Here is a 19,496-nt window from a genome sequence, read left to right on the forward strand (position 1 = left end):
ATACATAGACCTCTTCAGAGGCTAATACAGACTGACTGTCTCTTTCCTGTTGTTTTTCTTTCAGCTCCCTTTCCTCACTGTGGAACTGTTTCAGAAGACCGTCCAACCTCATGTGCCCAGCTCTCTCTCTCTCTCTCTCTCTCTCTCTCTCTCAGTACTGAATATAGGTCACCTCATATAACTCCAACCTCAACTTATAGAGCACAAAACGGGCATGTAAGTGCAAGCATGCACACACACCCAATGGCTGGCCAGTGGCCACATATGACTAGAACACAACAAGAAAGATTTATAGGCTTTCACACTGTGTGTTTCCTCAAGTGTGTCTCTGTTTGGGATACAGGACTACTGCCCTCTTGCCCTGCCCAGTAGGAAGCAGACAACAGTCCTCATGAGGAAAACAGCTTAATACAAAGACTAAATGTCTTACTGAACAACTAAAAATGCAGAAAGGTTTGTGTGAGGATTTAGACTAGAGGAAAGAAAAGATCATTACCTCAGAATATAAACAGTAAAAAGTCCCCATCAAGACAGTGTTTACTTTGCATACATACTTGTCCCAAAAAAGTTAACTGAATATGACAAACTATCCCTTTGATCTCAGTTTGATGATGCTCTCGGTCGGTAAAATGAATCATAAATAATGTGTATTACTGTAAAATAATAAAAAAAAAAAAATTAAATCCTGGAGGCAGGGGTTTTAAAACAATTTTACACAAAGGACCCCAAATATAAACTTTTTTTGGGGGGGGGGACCCAATTTCTAAAATATAAAGGCAGCTATATTTATGTATAAAGGAAGTATTAATTGAACATGTCATGTTCACACTGTAACTTTTGAAAGCCCTAAAAATATATACATGTAATAAACATAAAAAAATAAAAATAAAAAAATAAACTTTCTTGCCTTCTAGGAGTGAATGGACCCAGTTCTAAAACCTCTGTTTTAAGAGGTAGGAAGCAGACAAACGGTAAGTCTGTAGTATTTATAATTATCTTTTTATAAAAACAACAGAAGTTTATGGCATGTCCTCACTTAGACAGCCAAGTGTCAGTATTTCTTACAGCCCTGACCAAAGTAACCAGCCCATGTGGCTTTCTGAAAAATCTATATGCTTCAAGGTAGTGACACGTTAAAGCAAGCCAGCATCTGGAGAGCAGAGCAGCACACTGACACACACACACACACACACACACACACACACACAGTGTACACACTCTCATGCACACAACAAGATCTGCGGCCAAGAGCCTTCCTCACGGCTATAAAACTGTTAGCGATTCGGGGAAGGCCCTGGCTTGCACAGCTCGTGGAGGATATACAACCCTAAGTGCACACAACCACCGCAGCTACAGGAGGGGTCACCAGTAACCTCCGTGACCTTACAGAACCCAGTGACCTCCACATTGCTACTGAGGACAAATGCTGCATGTGCAATCCAATTAGATGTTGCCATTCAAAATACAACATAACTGAAATATGAATGTACGGGAATAAAACATGGAAACTTGGGGTACGCACAAATAGTCGAATATTCGATCTGTAATTATTATTCGGGGAAAAAACACTATTCGAATTTTACTATGTGTTGCTTTGCTGGCAGTAAATGCAGGGAATCCATGATAAATCTTAAGCATGCAAACTAAAAGTCAGTTATAACTAAATGCACTGGGTGGTGCTGTAGAGCATGTTAACAAGTTGATTGTATTTGATCACAGAATGCCGTTTTATGGTTTGAATTACTTTGATCACAATTATCTGAAAATGAAACTGAGTTATCATAATATCACCACCACAATGAGAAATTGAAATCCAAACACCAGTCGACTGAGGAAAGACAGCTGCCCATCACTGCATTCATGACTGCAGGTAAGCGCAGCTGTAGCTCGAGTGAGCCGAGAAGAGAGCTTATCTGATTACGAAATGATCATGAGACACATGCTCCCTTTAAGTTTCCTCGAGGTAGCGTGGTTTAAGAACAGAAAACACAAAGCGCTGTAAAAAACTTCGCTTAGCACACTGTTATCTTTGTGTCTCTGGAACGTCTTTGCGGTGCACATTCTTATTGTTAGCAGACTGAAGAGCCAACTTTCATGTGGATATTATTGTTTTTCTCAACATTAACATGATGTGAGACAAAATAAGCATGATAAACATAGGCTGACCCAAGTGTATGTACTGTACTGCAATTGGCACAGTCTGCTTTATTTTTTCTGCTTGCTCTGCTTGCGCTTGAATACTTTTGTTCTTTATATAGATATATAAAAGAAAAACCTTGAGATATAACTAGAACACTGTTGTGTATAATGCCTAATCATATGCTTGTTCAGAAATGACGACAACAACTTGATTATTAAAAAATAACACCCTTCTTGTTAAATGTCATTTAAATAAACAAATATTAAAATATTAGTTTTTTATGAGCTCAAATATTCAAATACAATATTTTTGAAAAATGCCCATCCCTAGGAACAACCCTTTAATAACCCACCTGGGTGATTAGGAGAATTCCGATTGGACGACTGCTGGAAGCTTGAACTGATTAGATTTGAAGGTCTGTGAGAGGAGGTGCAGTCAACATTGTCCTGAACAGAAAAATGGAGAAGGTCAGACAGTTCAAGGAGGAACATAAAAAATATATATGAAGAGATGCATGCGAGATGATGTCCCTGCCACTTTGTTTCATGACCATTTGCCCCCAATACGTTATGAGAATTTTAGCCTATAGTGTGCTAATGTGTATACTCCTAATCTTTAATGGAACCATTCACCCCCAAAATGAGGATTTTGTCATCACTTGCTCACCCTTAAGATGTTCTTGTACGATTTACTTTCTTCTATCAAGTAAAAAAAGAACATTTTACACTCAAAACTTTCTCGTTAGTCCATAAACAGCTTATATTGAACAACAGGTTGTGAAATGTGCCACTTTATGACATAATAGTGTGGTTAAACTGCTGCTACATCACTGCCTGTTTAGCCCCACCCACTGATTCACACAAGTAGTGGGTAAATAACACGAGAGGCAATCACAGGTCCAAGCAGAAATTATAAAGATGGCTGAATCCAAATGATGAAGACGCTGTGCAATGCTAATTTATGGAAAAACACAGTCTTTGCATTGCCTTCTTTCTGATCCCAACATTAGGAAAGAGTGCATGAACTTTATTTTTAATAAAGCTTTTACTGACCACGTAAGTAAGAACTTGGTCATTTGTTCACTTCTTTTTACAGCGGATTCATTTACAAACAATGCACAATTGGATGCAGGATTTTCAAAAGGACTAAAACTAAAAGATGATGCTGTGCCGTCTATATCGGATCTGAAAGTAATGTTGCACCACACAACTATTTTATAATGTGGTCACTATTTCTTTGCCTGATATTACAGATCGCTTGTTATTTACAGAGTATTTATGCGGTTTTAACCTAAATCACAGCAGCGTCCATCTGTGAAGGATGTAGGCTGTCAAACATACACAACTGTCAATCATAGCAGTGGGCGTTTACTTCCAAGGCTACAATCCGCCACGTCTATTCAAACAGAGAGTTCTGATGAGGGTGTCAAAACAGGACAGAAAAATAGCCTATTACTTCTAAATTAAGATGTTTTTTTATGTAAAAATCTTGATGACATTATAAGCAGACCTCAGAGAACAGTACACATTAATAAAAGGCAGTTCATGACCCCTTTAATGTCATAGTTGACATATCAGGTATAATTTAGAAATGAGCAAATACTCCCATATAGATTTGATCTCTGAAATAATGCATCATGTAGGTTATTTATTTATTGGGGAAAGTAAAATAACATGTTAAGTTATAATGTCCATAACCTAAAACAAATTGATGCCAATGCACAAATATACAGTATAGCATGTGTACCAAATGCAAAAACAGAATCAATGTGAGCAAAAAATATATATAATGCATGTCTTTGGAAGTAGCAATTATATGCATATATGAGTGTATGAAAGTCCCATCCATCATTCCCAATGCATCAACATAGAACGACGAACAAAAAAGGCAAACTATGCACACAGCAACGGCTCTGCTCTCAAACCGCACACACAATATCACACCATATAATTCAAAGCAAAATGCACAAAGCTGGAAGAAGTAGTCCAAGAAAAAAAATTATAAAAATAAAGCAACATTTTCAATTTCCAGTTTTCTAGGAAACCTAAGAACATGGAAGCCGAGTTTCCAGGAACTAGCTTCTGCCAAAGGTCCCCATGCTCTCTTTTCAGTCTGCCTTCTTTCTATTTCTCTTCTGCTCTCTCTTTGCACTGCATCAAGCCAGTCGGCTCTCAAAAAAAAGAGAAAAACATCTATAAAAACGAGAAGGGAAATTTACAGCTCTGAGAAAGCTTCTCTAATGCTTTAGCCTGTGTACAGTTAATCTTGCGCAGTGTTAAAAGACCAGAAAAGTCAACAAATGCTGCACACCAACACTAACTTTTTATTTGCTCATTTAAACAGGGTTTAATTTGGGCCATATTATTTTAAATTCAAACTGGAAAGGCTTTTTACATAGTTTTACTCTCTTCAAGAAGGCTCTAAAGTGGAACGCACCAGGATCTGTAGCAGGGGATGACAGAGGAATGCGAGAGGGTGTGTGTATATGTGTGTGTGTTGTACTTGGATGGGCTCCAGGCCTTGTGTCCGTTATGTAAACCTTAACCCCCAGCTGATTCCACGGGGCAACAAAGGCGGCGAATTTCCTAGAAAGGCAGGTCACATGACCCATGTAGAGCCTTGGCTATTGACTAGGCTAAAGAGTGGTTAGAAAGCCAAAGAATTTTGGAGTTGACCTCTGACCTCGAAAGCTATAACTTGGCCAATAGAAGCACTGCTGTGATACACAAACACATTGACAAACATAAACACAACTACTCAACTTTCCCATTTGGCTCTTGGTGACCAGAAACACGGTTATAGACCTGAAACACAATTCCAAGCCTCCTTTTGAGCTATGACCTCTGACCCTAATCTTCATCCTCATTAACTACAAGCAACTTAAGACTTGCAACTCTCCATGTAACTTATACCTAACCATAACTAAAGAGGAGGAGAAATAACGAATGACAGACTGACTGAACTAAATTTGCAGATAAGATACTAAGATACTTCTGCCTAATAACAATAAGCTGATCATTTTTTTCATATCAAAGCAAAAAATAATCAATATAAAAAAAATTATATCTTGTAAATATTTAAATGAACCTAAAACTAAATTCATTTAGGCATCATTAAAATGTGCAGTATGATATATAATATACAATATGAAAAATGGATATACAGTTTGAGATTTGCTAAAGATTACATTTAATATTTAAAAAAAATGTATGGGAAAAAAGCATGCACAATTTCAATAATACTGATAAATCTCTGGAAAAAAAAAATTAACTTATTCATTTAAACAAAAATTATCTCTAAAATTACCAGCATCATTATGGAGCGCTAAACTCTCACATAATGTTTCATTCATACTCGACACCAGAGGGCGCCCTCGCACAGAAAGTCCACATGACTCATAGGAGTAAAAAAAATAATAATTATGAGTTCCAGGAAATCCCTGTAGGCATTTCAGTGTAATTGTTCTTTTTGTATGCAATGGTGTGATTCATTGGTGAAAAAAGGAAAAAATAAATAAACACGAATTTGACTGACAGGATGGTTTATTTATTTTTTCAAAATTTCCATATATATCACGATATATCATAATCATGAATTTTTGTGGCCACAATAATCATGTAGTGAAGAATCTGATATTGTGCCAGTCCTAAAAGCCCTAAAAAAATCATGTAATATCATACAATACAATATCAGTTTTATTTCATATTATCATTAGTTTGTTATACATATCATTTCATTCATTTTTAGCATTATCTTTTGATTAATTTCAATCCAAAGACACTTGACTTTTTTTTTTTTGTTTAATAAATAATTAAATTATGTATTTAAAAACGTTTTTAAATAATTATTTAATTTTAAGTAACTTGGTCCTTAGTAGAGATTTGATGCATCTGTAATAAATAAATAAATGTTACATTAGAATATGGCCCCTTTAATGCTTCAAAGAGAAAAAGAGCAGAACCACATTACAAGCCAGGGTGCCTGGGTTGTGTATGCCTAAAGGGAATATTTGGGCTGTGTTGCCCCCCTGCTTGGGAAGATCCAGGCCAGGTGCCTGTGGCTCTGAGAAACCCCTGCAGAGTTATATACGGCCACAGACAGAGGGCGGCCCACACCCCTGCCTTCACTGTATGCATCCAAGCTCTGCCACGTTCACAAGCACCAGCCACTTGTATAGGCGACGCGGGTGGGGGCAGGGAAGAGGGGGGAGGGTCTGAGAAAGAAACAGTTTGTGGAAGTGCTGGACAGTTTATAAAAGTTAAACGAAAGGAAACATATTAGAGAGAATGAGAAGACAAGCAGAGTCAAATATACAGAGAGGGCTGACTGCGTAGCCGGGGTATAAATAGCAACAGCCACCACTTTGCATGTCAGCATGTCAGCTGTGTGGCACCATGGCAACGCCATGGCGACGAAAGGCATGCGGACATGCCACAGAAACCTTGGGAACCGCTGTGCTGAAGCGATGAGTCCTCTCATGCTGGTTCAGGAGCATTTGTGCATGTGAGCGTTCAGGTTTTCCGTGCATATTCCATTTGAAGAGTCATTACAGCACAGTCAGGAAACACTGAAACAGTGCCCTGCTGAACTTGAAAGCTATGTAGAAGCCCCACTGCTTCAGAGGGAGCAATACAGATACTGCTATACTAGTCTTTACCTGGTAGTTTGGATGATGGAGGAAGTAGTCTGGGCATCCAGCTAAGGCCATACTCAGTGTCCACGTACTTGGTGTGATCGGTAACATGCACCTCCAAACCCCTGCGCAACAGCCTGAGAGAAAACAGACTTGGTTAACATCACAAATTTACTGAATCATAGTTGGGATCAACAATAAAAATTAGAAACTAAATTAAAATAATAAATTATGATGACCCCTTTGCAACATTTAGATAAAAAATGTGTATTTTGTTTGTGAGCAAACTGAATCGTTTAAGGGAATAAATCATAAACTCAAATTTTAGGTTTCGCTTTCTTTGAAGCTTGTGACAGTTTTCCTGCTTTCAAGAATTTAAGTGCTGTAAAGGAAACTTTTATTCGTTGGACTTATTGAACCAATATGTAAACAAACTGAATCAGTGAGTCATCTTTGAGCGACTCAGTTGAGTGAATGATTTGATGATCACTCACAACACAAAACACTCACTTGCCACCATCTCCTGTTCTAACAATGTAAGTTGCAAAAGTCACTGAACCATTCAGGAAACTAAGCCAAACAAATCTTTTTGGTGAAGAGATTCAAAAGATTCCAATCACTGAGATAAAACGCCCACTACTATATTGTTAAACACATATATTGGTAAAACATAACTTATGATTAACAAAATTGCTTCTGTTTTGGATTTTTACGATGTAACATTTTTTTTTTTACAGTTTACAAGCAGATTATGTCACCAGAGAAAAGTCTATCGTTTCATCCGAAAAATGGATTATGACATCTTTTTTAGGAATTATGAGTATCAGAAAAAAAGAAAATTTTCATTTTATGAATTTACTGAATTAATTTAATGCCGACTTGAAGTGAAAATGACAAATTCTTAGAATTTCTTAGAAGTCTTTTTAGCTTTAATGACAACAGCACTCAAACTGTATGAACTCCACAAATGTGTTTAAAACCATGATCATGTTATCCAGCATGGTCCAAAGAGTAAAACCAATAAAATCTGTTTTATCAAAGTTGCTTTTCAACTCATTCCTATGCTCCCAACTAGTATAGACCAATTTGTGCATTGTGGTGGCAGAAAAACACTGGGAACAAGTAGAGGGAAACGGGTAAAATCCATGGAATAAGAGAAAAAAATGTATTGTTGTGCCTTTGGATGACAGAATCAGAATGCAAAAAATTTGTATATAATACTGTCATCAAAGACGCTATTTGAAGCTAAACCCAGACGTTTAAACGGACAAACTATGGTTGAAACCTGCTATGATTACCCTACTTTAAAGCATACATTAGATTTAAACAATAGGTCTATATAATATTCACATAGGGATATATATTGAGACACATATTGTATTAGCCCTACAGTTAAGGCATGAAATACTATTTAAACCTATAACATTAACCTATTTGATCTAAGAAATCTGACTTTTTTGAAGTTTATCTCCTAGTTCGAATTTAATAACTTAATTGAACTCAACAATTGCGAGTTTGTCAATTCTGAGGAAAAAAAGACAGAAGTGTGGGATTATAAACGTATGATTCTGAGCCGAGGGTAAAAGAGAGAATGATGAATTGATTTTTCTTAACAGAATTACCAGATATAGTCTCAGAATTTAAAGAAAAAATCTGAATTTTGAAATATAAACTCAACATTTCCTTTTTTATTCCATGGCTTGCACAGACTGCTACTTTAAAACTGGCATTTTCTGCCACCAGATAGGCTCTGCCCACACACAAAAAATGTCATCACTGTTTGCAAACACTGAAATTGGTCTATACTGCTACAGATATACTAATCAGTGCATGTGGTAAAACAATCAAGCACTGACAAGTATGGGCAGTTTGTAACTGTAATACTTTGTCTGCTGAGCACTTTGACAGCCAGCTTGTTTGAGACAGCATGCTACATGACAGAACCTACTACTTAAAATAGCACATCATTTCAAGCTTATCTCGAGAGAGCTGGGGGCTGTGCTGTGGTAGGGCTTATAAAGTGAATTGGAAAAGAATGAAAGAAAGAGCTGGAGTAAAACAAAAAGAGTAAACTGAAATAGAGTTTTGATTTCAATCCTGGAACTTTTGGATACAACATGCTTGAAAGCACCAAAGCACTTTTTGACAGGGTACTTTAGCACCGCGTGAAAGTCCAAACTGAGGATCACTAAGCCTAAACATGTGGTGCTCAACGCTGGATTCAAGGCTCAACCCTGGAGCAGCTGAACAGCATGAGCACAGCACCAAAACCTCAAATTAACATCCAGCATTGAAAGACTGTTCAGGCCCGCTATGCATCAATGGCCAAGCTCATTATACTGACAGAGAAGAAAAGCGACACTCATTCGCGCACATACACAGTGATTCTTGCTGATGATTGAGACCGCACTCTTAGGTCGTCTCTGCTAGGCCAGCAAAGGTGATTCAATCAGGTGCATGAAGTTTAAAAGGTCAGAGGGTTCCCTGAAAAAGTTGACTAACTTTAAGAAAGCCTGTAAAATCAGGCTTAGTAGCCAAATAAGACGGGTTCTTGTGTTCAAAAACAGACTATTAAACATCCTAAACTTGGTGGTAGATCCAAGGTGTTGTACAATGTGTCCAAAAACAGTCAATAATAAAACCAAATACCACATAACAGATTACACACACATAATATCAATAACTACACAAATTATCTAAAAGCCAAAAAAAATAGATACGTTTTTGAGTTTCACCTTAAAATCATTAGCAGTTCTAATGAAAACAGACTGTTCCACAGTTTCGGTGCAGCAATGGCAAAAACAAGATCACCTCTCAGTTTCAACCGAGCCCGAGGATCACTTAGTAGTCTCTGGTTGGATGACCTCAGAGACCTTACTGGATTGTGAATGAACAGTAGGTCAGAAAGGTATTCAGATGCTTATCCATTTAAGGATTTAAACCAGTAACAACACTTTAAAATCAATTCTATAACAGACTGGAAGCCAGTGCAGAGAAATTAAAACTGGAGTTATGTGCTCTCCTTCCGTATACCTGGCATGGGCATTCTGTACCATCTGAAGGCGGGAAAGAGATGACTGATTAATGCCCATATTAAGGCAATTACAGTAGTCTAGTCTTGTCGAAATAAATGCATGAAACACCTTTTCAAAATCCCTAAGAGACATATATTTACTATTGTCCAAATTGAGCTCATTATCTAAAAATGCTCCACTTGTGCTAAATTGATTGAACGTGCTCCTCCTGAACTTTGTTAATAAAACATCATAAATGGTGGTAGACGCATCTCAAAGACCAAATACAAGCATCTGAATGTGTTGGCTATAGCAGTGGGACTTGAAAATGGATAAATGACCCATGCTCATTGTCAACCATCTCTACCAGGAAAGAGAACACCCCTTGCATGTGTTCAAAGAGCATGGTATTGTCTATAACATCTGGACATGCTAAACACTACACACTGACTGACTCATGTGTCTATGTCATAATCTGAAAACCACATGCCTTTGGTTGACAACAATGAAGTCATTTTAAACAGAAAATATTGATGAAACTTGTGAAATCGCCATGGTTGAGATTTTAAAGCCTGCGTGAAGTCCAGATGCATGACAAATCGACTTTCCATAACTGCCTCTGTGCTTTTTAAGTTCACCAGGGTTTATTCTCTGCATCATCTGGTGATTCGAAGAATAAAAAGAGATAGAGGCCCTAACATGATGTTGAAATCCACTGCAAAAAAAGGAGAAAGACTTTCCAAGTTCAAGTGGTTCCAGTTCATTTATCTTCACCTCCCATAGTTTTGAGCGCTGATTGACAGAGGCTCTATTGTTGTCAGTTACGTAATCCAACCTGTTATTGTTAAGATATCAGACACTACATAAAGCTGCCACATACCGATATGGTCCACCAGTGTTTTGGGTAGTGCTACGCACAAGAACCGACAAGAACCACTGTGTATAGAGCAAAGCACAACCAGACTTGATGATGAGAAATATACACAAAGCTGTTATGGGGCAAAACTCATTCTTTAGAGATGGGTGAAGTGCTTGATGTATCAGGGATCCCACCACTGCCTCCCATGTCTTCTGAGGAATTTCAAGGCCTAGATGATAATTCCAAGAGTGTCCCGTCCTCCCCTTAGTAAGTACATAAACACAGGTCAAGTGCCCCTCTTTCCTTCTTAATAGAGTCTTAGCATTCTTTCTGGAGTGCTTAATTAGGTGAACAAGACAACCACTGAAACCTGCTGTCAAGAGTCACCCACCACCATCGGTCAGGAAATCCTGTAGAGAAAGCCAAGTCAACCAGGTCAAAAGGATCCAAAAATGACAAAGATAAAGGTGCCTTAAGCTTCATGTCTACTGCAACTTTGGCTATTCTAAATGCAAACAAGTACTGTAATGTATGCTGGGAAATGCCAGGATGCATCATCCAGCTCCTCTTTACATCGTAGCTGTACAGGGTTGAAGCTGGGCTAATCAATATGTTGGCATGAAAAGTGGTACATGTGTAGAATTCAGTGACTTCAATATCCATGTGAATGATAATAGCTCAGAAAGAAACATGCAAGTCTTTTTACAGTAGTGTACTGTATCTGTCTGTTATGTAAAATCCAATGAGTGACAGTCCAGGTGGACTGTACTCTTAAATTTCTAGCCGATACCGATTAACCTATAACCGATATTTTGTCTGAGCTACATTACTGCAAACTTTAGTTCCAACCCTGCTCCAACACACCTGCTTCTAATTTTTAAAGCAAACCTGAACACCTTGATTAGCAAAAAATATTCGTACCATTATACTGTGCAATATAAAAAAATAGATATTCATGTTTAGATTTACTAAATATTGCTAAATATTGCATAAATATTACTGCTGTGTTACTAAAAACAATTTCCAATAGGGATGCACCAAAATTCTGGCAACCACAAATATTTAGCCCAAAAGAAATAATAATAATAATAATAAAAACACAAAGTGGGTCCCAGCCAAAATAGTCTTAGATAGCTAAAATCAGGCTACGTCCACACGAAGCCAGAGCTTTCCCGATCCGATCTATTTTTTTACTCATCTCAAGAAATATCTGCGTCCAAACGAAACCACAAAACCAACACAAAACGATGTGGTATACATGCCAGACCAGTAGGTGGCGCTGTAATTCTGCCACAGAGATACACTAAAAACGAAGAAGAAGACTTGGACTATGCACATAAACCTTGCGCGTAGTATACAAACGAACATTAAACAATACATTTATTAATCTGTGTTAATGTTAGTTAATAAAAATAAATATTTTATGAAAACGTTTTTCAGTGTTTGTTCATGTTTTTGTTGCGGTTACGTGACATAGCGGTGTCTGATTAGGGGCGAGACGTGGGCTGATGACGTCATCGTTTCACAAAATATACAGATTTGCTGTCCACACGAAAACGCAAGGGCGGCGTTTTCAGATTTATCCACTCTGGGACCTGGTTTAAAAAAATATCGGTTCCAAAATGCCAGATCTGTGTGGACGAAATGCCTATACAATAAAAAATTTATGCATATACAGCGAAACGTGTCTCTGTGTGTGGACGGGGCCTCAGAGGTCTCCAACCCTGTTCCTGGGTACCCACTGTCCAGCAGAGTTTAGCAACAACCCGACCCTAATCAACACGCCTGAAGCAGATAATCAAGCTCTTCAATATTGCTTGAAAATACACAGGCAGGTGTGCTGAAGGTGTGAAAATAAACTTGGCAGGACAGTGGGTCCCCAGGAGCAGGGTTGAAGACCTCTGGCTAAAATCCTTGACTGAAACAGCACCATTTAATTATAGCTTCTCTGATGATGCATTTTGATTGTTTCAGCATCTATTTCATGCACAAAACATGGATAAGCTACAACAGGTAAACATGTCAGCAGTGTGGATGCACATTACTGTGACCAAAATTGAAGTTACAGTAGCAATATGTAAAAACTGTTCGGTTGAAACATCAAGTTCAATTACCCAATTAACTGAACCTGAATTACTGAAACTTTATTTTCAGTTTTCTTTAAATTGGGGTTTCTGTAAAAAATTAATTTCCGTCTGAAAGACTAAGGCTAAAACTCTGAAGTTCTAGACATTAGTAAATATCTTAACCCACCACATACCAAATTAAACAGGCAGAAATGCCCAGAACCTTCCAGAGTCTTCCACTCCACCCTAAACTTTGAAGGAATGTTGCCTGAAGACAAGGCCCATTTTTTACATGTCAAGCTATGCTGGTTATTGGTAAAAATAGGGCATGTTATTGACCAATATTGCATATTTATCATTGTATACTGGATATTTGTGTATGTTTTCTACATTTAAAACATAATCTTGGCTAATAGGGTGATTCAGGTCAAAGGTCAAAATTAATTGATTCAAAAAGTATGTTATACAACAAAGTAAAGCTTTTGCTGTGAATGAAGTTTTTTTTTTTTACAATATTAGATTAGCAACCATCAGAGCTGATCTGTGCTGTAGAAGAATATAGTGGACAAAAGAGACGAGTGGTACATTGTGCCATATTGGATTGCACGGAGCGTCTTTAAACTTTGGAAGCCAGCAGGGGTACGGTGGGGAGATCAAAAGAACTACCGCCCTGTGAGGGACTGACGGTCCATCAGAGGCAGCTAGGTATGTGTGTGTTCCAAGACTCCAAAATCAGGTCAGAATAAGAATCTATCAAATATGGACCACCCGTGTGACCACACACACAAAACAAAAGAGCTAGCGAGAAAACGAAAAACCAGACTGGAGACAGATTCTGAAGCGCAACGCAAACCGACACGAGTTCCCACTAACTGTCTATGCAAGCCAGCAGAGTTTGATGGGTTATGACAGTTTCATGTGTAGTTTTAGTGAACTCCTACTTTAAATAAACTGCCTATGAATTGACCAAAACCACTTTTGTATAGACTTCAGCAAGTCTGACCAAAACAAACAAAATGGGTCTTGGATCAGTCACCAGTGGTTAAATTAAGAGCACATGTAACACTACTCTCTGTCAAAATCTTTGCTTATTCTCTCTTTCCCCCCCAAGACTCCATGTGGTCAATGCTAATAATAGTGCATAAACTACTATTTCACATTTCTTTCTCTCTATCTCTTGCTTTCTTTTTAAGCAAGATAACTGCTGTTTCACAGAACTGTAGAGTGCATGCTGATTTGTTTCTTTTTAGGATGAACGCTTACTTTTGTTGCTAAAGATTGAGGGAACATAGCCAGATAAAGTAGGATGGTGGGAGACAATTAGCAACATGAGAAACAAATGGGACAAGAGGGAAATAAAGAGGTTCAAGAAGGTAATGGATATCACTTTATCTTCCAAAATATACAATAAAAATTTTAATTTTGGGTTGTTTTGTTGCCACAAACCCCTTTGTGAATACTCAATGTCACATCAAGATACATTTCAAACACCAAACCTTATACAACTATACATATAACTAATCTGACATGTCATCTTGGCTTACAGATAAAACTGATTCCCAAAAATGGGGATAAGTGAAATAAGGTACAATCTGTGCCATATGAACCAGAATATGTTGACGTGTTTGTTATCAAGCTTCTCCTTATTCTTACCTCCCTTAGTGAACACTTGATATATGAAATTGTGAACTGAAATGACATGAAATGGAACTCTCTAGCCCTGGAGGCGGCAATTTGGAGTTGTCGTCTTGCTTCATTGCTTTTTGCAGAATCTCTGCCAAATAAAACCCACACGTTTCTAGTTGAGATGTGTGTGAGAGAGGGAGAGTGACATACTCATATATGTGTGCCTGAACATGCCTTTAAAAATCCAACCCCTGCGCTCGGCCAGTCTATTGTTGAACCACTGAACAACTTCCTTTCCTTCCTTGACTAAAGAAAACAGGTACACCTCCTTTGTATTTGTGAATGTGTGTGTGAGAGAGAAAGAGAGAGTTCTCGCACAAGAATATTACATAACTTTTCTGGACAATTTCTTTGGCCAACTGTCTGAAATGAAAAACAGCTCATTTGCATTTTTGACACATGCAAATCAAACTTTTTTCACAATCCCATAATCTAAGATTTTGTTGCAGTTTCCAGTCTAATAATAGTAGAACATCAAGATCAAGCATTAGACTCTCAAATAAGATTATTAGAGATATTATCTTAAAGTCATGCATCAGGTCCGAAACGCATGAAAACAAAGTTAAGGCCAAGTGTGCATTATCTGCATCAAAATTCAGAATGGGAATCATAGAACTTTCCCAGAAATCATGTCAGATTTCAGCATAACTCAAATCAGAAAAAAATTTAATACAATTCTTTCAAAAGGTTTGTTTACATAGACTTTTTATAGGTGCCATAAATGCAATCCAATAACTGACCCTATGCATTAAATTAAATTAAATAAATAAATATGAGACGATATGAGAAATTTTATTTCATGATATCTAAATTTATTTATATATATAGCCTACATACAGACATGTACATAGTTATTTTTCTATAAAGATAAAGCAAATTACAAACCATAAGAAAAATACAAAAATACAATATTTTGACAAATGTGTGTGTATTTAACAATTAAAGGCACAATATGCAATTTTTCATTGCTAGAGGATATATTCAAAACAACCAAAGAAGTTTGATGACACCATGACTGAGTGTGGAATCATGGGAGTTGTCATCTTCATCCCCACAGCCGATGCAATCTGACAGGTCTTGGGCAGAAATCATGTTCATGGATGAGCTAATGATTTATTAAAGGATTAGTTCACTTTCAAATTAAAATTTCCTGATAATTTACTCACCCCCATGTCATCCAAGATGTTTATGTATTTTTTTCTTCAGTCGAAAAGAAATTAAGGTTTTTGGTAAAACATTCCAGTATTTTTCTCAATATAGTGGACTTCAATGGACTCCAAACAGTTAAAGTTCAAAAATACAGTTTCAGTGCAGCTTCAAATGGCTATAAACAATACCAGACGATGAATAAGGGTCTTATCTATCGAAACGATTGGTCATTTAAAAAAAAAAATGTATACGCTTTATAAACACTTTTCTCTCACTTCTGGTGACTGTCAAAACCGGAAGCCGTTCTGGCAAAGCTGTAGCACGTATGGGTCGCGCGTGCGCCTCTGGGAAATGTACGAGAAAAGGAAACAACGTTTCCGTATACTTTAGCAAAGGAAAGCCAGTCTCCTCTTGGCTTATATCGAAATCCTCTGGCATTTTCCTTAATAAATCCTCGTTTTGTGCTTTGTGCTAATTATTGTTCTCTCTCTGCGCTCGTCACTAATCACGCAACGCCGATGTGCTACATCATCCACCGGATCGGCTTCCGGTTTTGACAGTCGGCAGAAGTGAGAGAAAAGTGTTTATAAAGCATATACACTTTTATTTTATTTTTAAATGACCAATCGTTTCCATAGATAAGACACTTATTCATCGTCTGGTATGGTTTATAGCCCTTTGAATCTGCACTGAAACTGTAATTTTGACCTGTTTGGAGTCCATGACGTCTACTACATGTTGGAATGTTTTCATCAAAAACCTTAATTTCTTTTCGACTGAAGAAAGAAATACATAAACATCTTGGATGACATGGGGTTAGTAAATTATCAGGACATTTTTATTTGAAAGTGAATTAATCCTTCAATGTAGTAGAATGAAGCAGGGTAAGGCTGAAAGCCGCTGAAGCAAAACGAGGCCGCTGAACGAGCGTGACACGCGGCTCGAAAGCAGCAGAGCTTTTATCATGCCACAGTCGACCGATTCCGCTCCTCCCGTCGTGTGTATGTGGGGAAAAAAATCTAGTTTCATCATACTAGATACGTTTGAAAGTTTTGTTATAATGCTACTCTGTGCGGTTGTCACCGGTCTTTTAAAACACACAACATATTTAAGCTTCTTTGGTTTTCCATGTTTTATACAAAACCGGAAATCGGGGGCTAACGTCGTTGGCAGGCTACGCAATGACACTATGGTCACGGTCCGTGTCACTAGTTAAAATGGCTTATTTCTCTGGATTTAAACATTCTTCGAAACATTTGGGATAATGTAAGTACACAAGTCAGCTAAATACATAACACTGTTCTAGTGGTTTTTGAATAAAAAAAATTATATATTGTGCCTTTAAGGCGCATGACTGATCGCAGAACTGGGATCGCGCAGCCGAGACTGTCATTCAGCGTGGTTCCACCTATCGATCCAGTCTCCACTTACGGCGCTTTTACACTGCATGGTACGACTCGGTACGGTTCACTTTCCACTGGGTCAGTACCTGGTACTTTTTTTTTTTGTACTACCTCAGTTCCTCTGCTTGATAGCAGAGAAGCAGATCTTGCGAGAGTCTGATGGGGCGGAGCTGAATGAAAAAGGTTTTTTTTTTAGTAGTTGCGGCAGTAGAGGCGGCGCAATTTATAACGACGTGTGAATAATCCCGCCCACTCTAAAGCGATACTAAACTGCAGTGGAAACGCAAACCGTGCTGTGCCGAGCCGTACCATGCAGTGGAAAAGTGCCATTACTCAAAGTTAATCGATAACGTATTGTGATTGGATGGTCATTTGGTTCTACGACAGCTTACTCACATTTGATTAGGCTGTTCTTATCACCCAGTTATAAAGGTATTTTGAAATACGGGACAAAACATGATTTTTCAAAAGAAGTCGGGACACTAAAAAAAAGGCTGAAATACGGGACTGTCCCGGGAAAAACGGGACGTACGGTCACCCTACTTCAGACACTACGAAAGTAATTGTTCAGCAAGTCAGATGAAATCAATAACTGCTCCGGTTGATTCAGAATCACTAGAAAGAACCAGCTCATAAGAGTCATTCTGGAATCGGACTACAAAGTGGCGCTCTTCTGATGTTGATTCGCTACAAAGAACCGAGTCATGCAAATCATTTGTTCAGGAATACGACTACATAGCGGCACTGAATGCTTAACCCGCAAGCAGGAGACATTCATTTGGCGAACCGGAATACTAGCCGGGTGTGTGTTTTTAACTCATTATAAGTAAAGGACTTGATGTGTTTCGCACTGTTTGCCCACAAGCGACGTTTTAACGAGCAGCAATGCATTAAAAACTTATCAGTGGTTCAGTACGGTCTCCGCATCGTTTGATCCGTTAACAGATCATACAAATCAAACCAAGAAAAATCATTCGGTTCCAGTATTTTTTTTTTTAAAGAGACGGTTCTCGATTGCCAACCCTAAAGAAAAGATGACTTAACAGTATGCACGACCTAGAAGTGAATCTATAAATACATCAGCTCTTTGAAGTTGTTTGTAAACACGCGTGCGCAAAGTTTACCGGTATATGTCGGCTGCAAACCTGACTGTGATCGATACTAGTTTCACTCATAAAGCTTAGGCTATATGCATATATGCATGCATCTCATTCATAAATAGCAAGTTTACCTTAAATCGAGCCCGTTGTGAAATATGTGAGCCCCTCCTTTGTTGACTGGTATGTTTTGACATTAAATTACATTCAAAACACTTCATTAAAGCATGTTTCTAAATTATATCCGTATATCTATAGATATAGCATGAGCACGAAACCATATGTTCTCTCACACCCCCCATCCATCCAAACAATCTGGAATACTTACCTCCAGGCTATTCTTCACGGGGAAAGAACGCCGAAGTGGAATTAAACGAGAGGGTGTTTAACTGGATTGTTTTCTGTACACGTTGACAAACAGTGCACAGGGTTAAACGTGTTCCTTGTGACCCTGCATGTTGTACGAGGTTAGAGCCGCGTCCGCACAAGTTGAGCTCAGCTGACTGCTTCAAACACATGAGGGCGAGGAACTCTTCCAGCCCCGCCCCCTTTACGCACAAGACACACCTCCTTAGTTACACACCGCCTACTTTAACGCGTTGTTCTAAAATAAAGACATACACCTTCAGGCTGATCTGACTGGCTGTTTTGTCTGTTTTAGTATAAGCTTGATTAGCATATATTCTCATTAACCCTTTGGTGTCATTTAAGACTGGGAAAAAAAATGTTTTGAAATTTAAGAAAATCGCTACTTCATCGGAATGGTACGAAACTCAATTGCTTTTATTGCAGTTGCTATATGACCACAAAAAATAAAATAAAATAAAATAAATAAATAAAAAATTGTAACACTTGTGTTGACCGCCATTGGAAATTAATAGGAAATATGCAAAAATACGAAAATACTGAGAATTTTTGTGTGTACACTCTACAAAATATTCATGATATTTTCACAAAAAGTGCTCAGAAAGCAATGAAAGGGTGACACTAAAATATTACACAAAGTATATATTACACTCTAAAATACTACCCCCCTCCCCCCACAGATACACATATATGACATATATGAGCTAGTGTGACTTTAACACAAAGCATGTTTTTGAAAATGTGTGAAATAAAATAATTTTTGTTGAATTTTGATGTTATGTGTAACAAAATGTCTTTCTCTGTGTTCAGGTTTGAAAAAAACTGACATTTCAAACCAACATTTAAAAAAAAAAAAAAAAAATTCTAAACCTTTACCAAAAGTTGTCTTTGAGAATGTCTAAATATATATCCAAATCCACTACTAAGTAAAAAAAAAAAAAAAAAAGAAGAAGAATTGTCTAAAAAAAAAATTAGATAAAATTTATAGCCTTTTTATATAAAGCTAGAAATCTAGTGGCTAAACCATTGAATTGTAGATGTTTTTCTCTTTTTTTCACTCCCATCAGATGACACTAATCTGCA

At 37.7% G+C, this 19,496-nt stretch overlaps 1 protein-coding gene across 1 annotated transcript in view; it reads right to left on the reverse strand.

Annotated features, from left to right (window-relative positions):
- Nucleotides 1-18,638, reverse strand: part of LOC109079331 (growth factor receptor-bound protein 10-like) — a 53,293-nt gene extending 34,655 nt beyond the window's left edge. Inside the window, exons 1-3 of the mRNA XM_042776682.1 lie at nt 18,376-18,638; nt 6,798-6,910; nt 2,493-2,586 (exon numbers count right to left, since the gene is read on the reverse strand). Of these exons, the coding sequence (XP_042632616.1) occupies nt 2,493-2,586; nt 6,798-6,884 (181 nt within the window). The 5' untranslated portion in view covers nt 6,885-6,910; nt 18,376-18,638. The remainder of the gene's footprint in view (nt 1-2,492; nt 2,587-6,797; nt 6,911-18,375) is intronic.
- Nucleotides 18,639-19,496: the final 858 nt, after the last annotated feature.

The sequence above is a fragment of the Cyprinus carpio genome, chromosome A19 (assembly GCF_018340385.1).
Source record: "Cyprinus carpio isolate SPL01 chromosome A19, ASM1834038v1, whole genome shotgun sequence".
Taxonomy (NCBI): Eukaryota; Metazoa; Chordata; class Actinopteri; order Cypriniformes; family Cyprinidae; genus Cyprinus; species Cyprinus carpio.